The 9,094-nt window shown below is 27.2% G+C and overlaps 1 protein-coding gene across 1 annotated transcript in view; it reads right to left on the bottom strand.

The window, feature by feature from the left end:
* The window catches only part of LOC105624008 (mitochondrial enolase superfamily member 1-like), a 2,305-nt gene extending 1,983 nt beyond the window's left edge, over positions 1-322 (bottom strand). The window contains exons 1-2 of the mRNA XM_012205379.1: positions 239-322; positions 38-144 (exon numbers count right to left, since the gene is read on the bottom strand). Of these exons, the coding sequence (XP_012060769.1) occupies positions 38-144; positions 239-322 (191 nt within the window). The remainder of the gene's footprint in view (positions 1-37; positions 145-238) is intronic.
* Positions 323-9,094: the final 8,772 nt, after the last annotated feature.

Raw genomic sequence — 9,094 nt, 5'->3', positions numbered from 1 at the left:
AGAGAGAGAGAGAGAGAATAGTTAGTATTGTTAATACGTACCAAATTCATTTCCTCTTCCCAAAGTAGTTGCAATGCCATATCCTTTATATTTCGTGTTAGTGTGGATTATTACATACGTGCAGGCATGATTGGGATTCGTATGCTGTTAAAAGTCGATTATATTAAATACAAGCCTCTCGATAATTCGAAAATAAAAAACGTAAATATTTTATTATGAAAATTAATGCAATGCGTACCATTGAATCATTTCCAAACTGCCACATTGATGTTGGAAATCTTACATCATATACTTCGATGTCAACGATTTCCGCCTCTATCATCTTTCTATATCGCTCAGCAACACGATATTCACAAACTGACGGTAATGACAATGTTCTGACTAAATAATGTTCTCCAGAAACGACCTCTTCCAAAATATATATATAAAAAGATTTTCTGTATGGCGTGAAATAAATATTTATGTTTACTTATAAGGACTCGAATCAAGAATTAGTTACTAATCACGTTAAAATCGCTCTTACAGATTATTTAAACATTTATAAAACATTCTTACTTTGAATTTTTTGTGTATTTTATTTTTTGGTGCTTTCTATAAATATCTAAATATTACAAGGATAATTTTCATACAGAATTTTCTCGTTACTAAACGTATATTTAATGTATATAATTTGATTTATAGTTTATTATATAACTATTTATGATTCTAAAATGCTAGTTTTCGATTAAAATTTCAGAATCGCTACGCGGCAAGTCATTTTGTCAGGCTCATCCTCTATAAATTGCCGATATTATCATCGTTGTATTTCATTGTTCGCATTATTTTTAGATTTATTGTTGTAATGTTTACAATTAGTTTTGTTTATATAGGCCATATCAATTCAAATTCGTAAGCAATATACTTGAATCATTCCTTCGCCATTTGTACACCTATTAATATCTTCATTAAAAATTATAAAAGTTATAAATGTTACATATAATTAGTAACACAAGTACTCGAAGCCATTTACGCGATAATATAATATAATGGTATTATAAAAAATTGCAACGTCGTGATCAAATTATTTACTATAAAAATTGTTTACTATAAAAAGCAACGTTTGTCAATCCTGCTAATAACTAACGATTTTTCAAATGAGTTGCTCTTGCAAGAAATAATCAAGTAGATGTATCATTGCGATAGATTTTGTTACATAAAAAAATATCAGAGTTTAAAAATGTTTAAAATACAAAGTAGAGATGTAACACAATAAAAAATTTTTTTTTCTAATATTTCACAATTAATTTAATCTATCAGAAGAAATGTAGTATTGACGTAAATGATCCATGGACGTAAATACGTGAAAAACAATTCAATGTATTTGTCAATTCTGTGCTAATTAAACGCTAAAGTTGTGCTAAAATTAGAAAAGTCTCTTTGAAAAGTAATTTGTTACCATTACGCGTTACTTACTGAAAAAAGTAATAAGTAACATTACTCGTTATAAAGTAACGAGTAAAAAGTAACGCGTTACAAATTAGAAGTTATTTTTTTCAGTAACCAATGACTTTTTCAATCCATTACAAGAAACGGATGATTTTTCTAACTCTGATGTTAGCATTACCGTCATAAAAAAAATTCACAATATCATTATCAAATCGTTATTACAACAAGATAATGACATTCCAAGTAACGCATTGCCAGCCCTGTTATTAGGAATGTATCAGAATAGGAAGTTGAAAATGCTACAGCGAGTATATGTGTTCATTTTCTCCTATTTCTTACAAGATATTTACTAACAGACGATAATCTAGAATTGAGAATACAGTATACGTATATGCGTCTTTCTAGACCTTCGACAAATCGCCAAGTTATACGAGAAACATGTTAAACGAGGAAGTTATCGGAATAATCAGCAACAATCAGGAATAATTCCTCCTACACACGCGTCGGATATAAACAAGTGCCGTGCACCAGTTCGTTAGTGGGGGTTAACAAGCGTGGTTGTCATGGAAATCAGATGCACTACCGCGCTCCGATTGGATGTTGCGATTCTGGTGGGGAATCAGAAGCACGTGTATAACAGAGAGTATTCCGACAACCTCTTTGCTGAACATGTTCCCCACATAAATTTGCGATTTTTCGAGGGTCTAGAAAGACACGTGCATATATTTTCAATCTTTAGTTATCGTCTATCGGTAAATATTTCCTGAGAGACAGGACCGAGTTAAGCATTACATCTCCGTAACCTCCTGTCCGAATATGTACTTCTGATAACTTCAACGATTTTTCAACTGCTGAACTGCTCCGACTGCTCGTGAAATACACAGAGTGCTAGATTGACTGGTTGTACATACTGCGTATAGTGTACAGTCAGAGAGAAACTTGAAAGAGGACCTTTTTCCTGTAACAGCAAATTGCTCCCGCACTATTGCCCTTTGAAGAAGTGAATATTTGAATATTCAAACAAGTATAATTTAAACCGAATTTTGTCTTATAATACACGTCTTATATAATAATCTGCATAAAAATGGAATTACGAAGTTATGTTTTTTAACGAAGTTATGTTTACAAAACTTTAGCCTTTTTTTACCAAACATAATTAGTGTGTAAATATATTTCAAATAAAAGAAAAAAAAAATTCTATAAATACTAATCACTAGCAATTATTACAGAATTTTGATTTTTGAATATACTTTAAACTCTTCAATAACATATCATTAAATTCAGATTTAATTTAGCAAAAACAAACTAGAGGCCCTCCATCACCCCCACCGATTTAATCGGTGGTCCTCTTTGTAAGTACATTATACTCGCCTATAAAAACGAACTATTAATAAATTTAGTCCGTTTTTGCAGATAAGTATATTTTTAATTTATTTTTTACTTTTAAGTCTAATTATTTCTTTACTTTTTATTTTGTTATTTTTAAGTCTAGTTATTTCTATCTATTGTATTAATTTGATAATAGAATGTGTGCTGACACATTTTTATTTAATGGCTCATCATGTCCAATATTTTTATCATTATTATGGACTTATTGCGATCGATATAATGGAAGAATATAACCGAATATTGACTGAAAAACATTGCATTGTTGTGGAAGATAATAAATATGAAGAAATACTATCAACTTTTTGCGTATAAATTGTATTTAACCGTTTTATTAATTTTGTTAAATTTGCGTTTAATTTCTTTACATATATACACTGAGGATGATCTAATAATAAGATCGAAACGTATGTTCTAAAAATTTGAAATACATAAAAATCTGGCTTGTAGTCTTTCTTGTTATTTATTTGTTTATTATTATTGAGTCATTATAAGATTATCTTTATCTAATTATTTTATTGTATTTTTCGCTAATCATAATGCAATAACATTTTTTATATTATCTTTTATTGTAATCTTTTATACAATTCAATACTATAATAATTGTTTAGAGTAATTGTAAAATATACAATTATAAATGCTGTTCAAAGAGATTTTGTCTTAATAAAAATGATAATATATCGGAATCATTAGCATCCATTTGATGCGAGAGACAGCGATAAGACTTTTACGTACTATAATAAATTGATCACTAAAATCTTCTAACCTGACAATGGTGGTAAAATAGATTTAAACTTTAAAAATATCAATATTTGTATGATCCGTTAAACAATCATATATACATATCTCTGTAATTGAATTTTTATAAACAGTTTCTGCAAACGCTTCTTTACGTCGTTCCAAACCATCTGCGATTAGTTACTAATATTCCGTATACAGCGGTTATAATGACAGAGAATAGAAGAAACAGGAGACAATTTGATTCCAGCTCGTTACTGGATACGTGAACATTACACGAAATTGACAAGGAGTAACAAAGCAAGATACAATCATTGTAAAGGGAAATTCAACATAGATATTAGACACTTGGCTAATTTACATAAGCACTTAATAGAGGCATACCCAGATAAATTAGTAGAAGAATAAAAGAAAGAAATTAAATTCCATTAAATTTGGAATTATTATATCGCAAAAAGTGAGGCAATATGCAAACAATGTAAAGCAATAGTCATATACAGCAAAGTAACTGATTTAAAAAGACATTTAAAAAGTATTCACAAGTAAGCATTCTTCATGTATACTAAAAATTAATATATGTACTAGAAAAATGAATACGATTTTCATAAAATAATCAATATTAACTAAAGATAATGCATAACGCAGACAAAAGAATTCATTTATTGAAAAATGTATGAGTATCGCCAAATATGATATAAAATAGCATCTATTCTACACTATGTATACATACGAATTCTGTATTTTTATTAGGTACGAATCTCGGAATCTCCAATTTATCACTATGAAAAAAGCAAGTAACATTCGGCGATTCTAATTTTTTCAGGAATAATCCGATTTATAAAATATTTGGATTCTATTTGGGGTAGCTACAATGACTGCAACGACGGAATCCATAAAAATCATCACCGAAACGAGTTTGTTCCTTCTCTGGAATTCTCTTTAGGTACCAATGAAGGTCGCGAGGAGTACGTTCAAGCAGTATTCGGAGGATTGATCGACCGGTGAAGGTGACGGAAACGAATCTAGTATTGTGCAAAACAAAGCTTTAAAAAACGAAACTTTGGAATCCGAATAATATGAACATTCAAAAGATGTTTAAGAGATCTCTGAAGAAAAAATATTATATATATATTAATATAAATATTATATATATTATATTATATACAAAAAATATTAAGAACGTTTAGAGATCTCCAAAATATCTTTGATGATTAATTTCTTTTCAATGTTGAACAACTATAATTGATCCTTGATTTTCTTCAAGAATTACGATTAATGTTTATTTCTATGTTATAGATAAATTTTAATTTTGCTTTAATTTACTCTTTGGTCGGTATTCATAGTTCATTCTAGACTTATTTCAAGATCATCAAGTAATGTTTTAAGGTGCTAAAACTTAACTTTGTGATTGACTTATGATATCTTTAAAAAAAAAGATAAATTTAAATATAAGAATCGATTATGAATGCCTTTATCTTCTTCTAATTCTTAAAATTAGAATTAGAATTAGAAAAAAATAAACAGTATGTTAGTCATTGATGTTTATATTATTTAAAAATAAATAACGATGATTTTTTTTTTAAATATTAATTGATATATGAAACTTATATGTATATAATTTTATATTACAAAAAGATTAAAAATTTATAGAAAATATTATTTTTACATACTTAAATATCTACTTAAATAAATTAATAAATATAAATATTACGTTGCTTTTCAAATAGTGAGATGTATATTTAAAATCGTTGTATTAATCAAGATTAAAGTTAATTAATATTATGAAATGTATTAATTAACAATAATAATATGAAAAATGGTGTATATACTTATACATGTCTGGCTCATTATTTTTCCCACACCAAAATGTAACATGAATTTCTCAATACGACCATATACTGCGTTTCAATTTTCCTTCAACATCGGCACGAACTTTCCGGACAACCCAATATATATATATATATATTTTTATAAACCTATACAGAATAGACCTCCAAGGCATGCCTTAAAGACATGCAGAGAACGTTCCAAATAAGAATATCCCAGAATATTCTTCGGATAAAGTATTCTGTGTGGAGATAAGATGTTAGACGTTGTGAGAGTTTTGCAAATAAAATAAATTTTACTGTTTGCGAAAATGAGCGATAAAGAATAATAATTAAAACAGACTTTCAATCTTTACAATATAAAAGAATTAACAAAATAATGGAGCTAATGAGAATAAGCGCAAGTTTTGTAGATTTTTTAAACTACAAAACTTACATTTGATTATCTGTACCGATTCTCATTAATTTCATTATTTGTTGATTATTTTTGTATCTTAAATAAACAATAATTCAAAAAATATAAGAACTCGCAATTTGCGAGCATGTTACCCATCCGAATATTCAGTTTATTTTTACATATGTATACCTTTGAAAAACTTATTGTTAAATTGGTGTTATATATCAATCTAATATATTATATCCTTTTTATATCAATTTGCGTAATAAAGAACAGAAAAAGATACAAGAATTATGAGAAACCCATCGTTTTCATACAATATGACAAAATACATGAGACATCATGTATTTTATTTTTTAATGTCTTCATTTCCAAACATTTAAATATTTCTTATTTTATCTTTTATGATTAATTGTGGTATATTTTTGTTACTTGCATAAAATAATGGGAGTCTCCTCGTTCTATTATTCGATTTGTCTGACAGAGGAGGATTCGTCATCATTTCTTCTGCATCATCATTTCTGATAAAAATAAGTCTAGTGATTTCGCAAGATTGGAGCGCAAATTAATTTTCAAAAACAAGTAAAAAACTATATTGATACTATATTTTGTAATTAATAGTTTGTTACACAATAAGATTTATTGCTCTAAAATATGTTAGTAAATTAAATCAGATAATAATGAATTGATTATAACACATATTTATAAAATTTCATGACATTTATATGTTATTTATTGATATTTATTGAATTTTATTTGAATACGAAAGTATACATTTGTGTTTTATGTATACCCTCGCACAAATAAAACTCATCACTTCAAATAAAACTCATCAAAAATAAATATCATAATCAATAAAAAACAATAAATAACAACTAAATGTCATGAAATGTTGTAAATACATATTGTAACTAATTCATTATTATCTGACTTAATCATTTACTAACATATTTTAGAGCAACAAATCTTCGTGTAATAAACTATTAATTATAAAAAACAATATCAATATAATATAATAATTTAAAAATAATCAAATTACAATAGAGACATATTTAATAAGTAATAAATAAATAAGTAAAAGTAATAATATCTTTTTTGATAAATGAATTGCACAAAATGCGATCATGGCATTACCTTATACGGGATATTATTAAATTACAGCCATTCATTCTGAGCAGGTAGAATAGACTAAACTGAATCGAAAAGTCCTTTACCATTCTGCGATTTTCGCGTAAGTTTTTGGTTAAGAGATATTATTTACTAAAAATCGCTGAATATTGGTTTTTCAATAATTTTTTACTCAAATACTATCAACTTTACAGAAAAAATGCAAGAAACAAAAATCATTTATTTTCTCCTCATAGAATTATTTTTGAATTTTTTATCAACTTTTTTTTAGTATTGCATTTTCTTATTTTTACCATGAGAAAATATGGTGTTAACAAATACTGAAAAAAATTCTCAGAACTTTATAAGAAAAAATAAACAATTTTTATCTCTTGCTGTTTTTCTGTAAAATTGATAGTATTTGAGTAAAAAATTATTGAATTATTGAAATATTTAGCGATTCTTAATAATTAATATCTCGTTAATCGTTGCGAGAATCGCAAAATGATAAAAGACTTTTCGATTCAATTTAGGCTATTTGCTCAGGATTGATGCCGCAATTTAATGACACCCTGTATATTTTTCACAGAGTAATTTATATGTTTAAGTTAATTAAAATATGTTAGTATATGCATACTAATTGGTATAATAATGGCATACTAATTAATATCTATATAAATAATTGCTAATATTTATGTACATGATAATTAATAATATTTATATATCTAATAATATTTATATATCTAGTAATTAGTCTGCAGCATAACCCATTCATTCCAAAGCAATAGATTTGTGAGATATAATTATTTCTGTGATATTTTCAATATAAACAATTATAATTACAGAAATAAAAGTAAAATAGTAAATACTAATTACCTCATTAGAATAAATAGTATAAAATCTATTATCATAGTATACTTACTATTTAAAAAAAATTTAAATCTTCATTTTATTAATGATGATAATCAACAAAGGTTGTATATCTGATATAATTTTTTTTCACAAATCCATTACTTTACTTTAAAATTAAAATAATTTACGACTCACAAATCTGATGCGCAGCACAGCGGAGTTGAAATGTTAATCTGTAAAATATAAATATATTCAAATATTAAAATGCAATCCCCAAAAATATGTTTCAAAAAATAGATACTATGTATAAAATAAATACTATATAGATATTATATAGATACTATATAGATGTTAAACTTTTATTTACTCCAATCAAATAAAATAATAAAAAGAATTATATTAATTTCAAAAAGTTATTTAGATATTAATTTTTACAAAATTATATAGGTAAGTAAACCTAATCGTTCAATTTATTTGTTTATTTAAATAACATTATTTATATATATTATTTAATAATTTTGTCTTCCACAATTTCAAATATTTAAATATTAAATACATTAAATATTATTTTAAAATATTAAAATATATTCTAGCAAAATATATTCTAATATCTAATATCTAAAATAAAATAAAATAAAATAAAAAATAATACATAAATTGTTTTCGTGTAAATACATAAATTGTAACTAAATCTCATGCTATTATAATTTCATTAAGCTCATAATTTCTAACGCTACAGACATGTGAGAATTAAGACACCTTACATCGTACGTTGCGATTTATTTCTCCGAAAATAAGGCTCAGTATTGAGTTCTTACGATATTTGAATATGAGCTCAGCGAAATTACAACGATCTAATTCTCAATTAGACACTCACCCATGGTTGCTCCACCGTTGCCTGATGCCTCCTCCTCCTCCTCTCTCTTTCTCTCTATCTTTCTCTCTTCGTCGTTGCTTCAAATTCCTAGTTTAATCTGCACGCATGCACACACGCGCGCAAAAAACAAACACATACACTATACACATCACACACGCGATGCAATTTTTGTTTCGCGGAGCAAGGAGCCAATCCTTCACATATCATTATCACACAATATAATGATACATACGACACTCCCGTTAATCGCGTAGAACTGTTAATCATAAAAAGCCTCTCATTAAATCGTAATGGAGGAATAATACGCGGAAATCTCTTCCTCCTCTTTCTTTCACTCCTTTTTTCTCTCTTCGTTGCTTCAAATTCCTATTATGTTAATCTGCACACACCCGCACGCACGCACGCACGCACGCACGCACGCATGCACGCACGCACGCACGCACGCACACACACACGCACACACACACACACACACCACACACACAC

The sequence above is a fragment of the Atta cephalotes genome (genome assembly GCF_000143395.1).
Source record: "Atta cephalotes unplaced genomic scaffold scaffold00070, whole genome shotgun sequence".
Taxonomy (NCBI): Eukaryota; Metazoa; Arthropoda; class Insecta; order Hymenoptera; family Formicidae; genus Atta; species Atta cephalotes.
The sequence above is the reverse complement of the archived record's forward strand: the minus strand, read 5'-3'. Positions and strand labels throughout refer to the sequence as shown.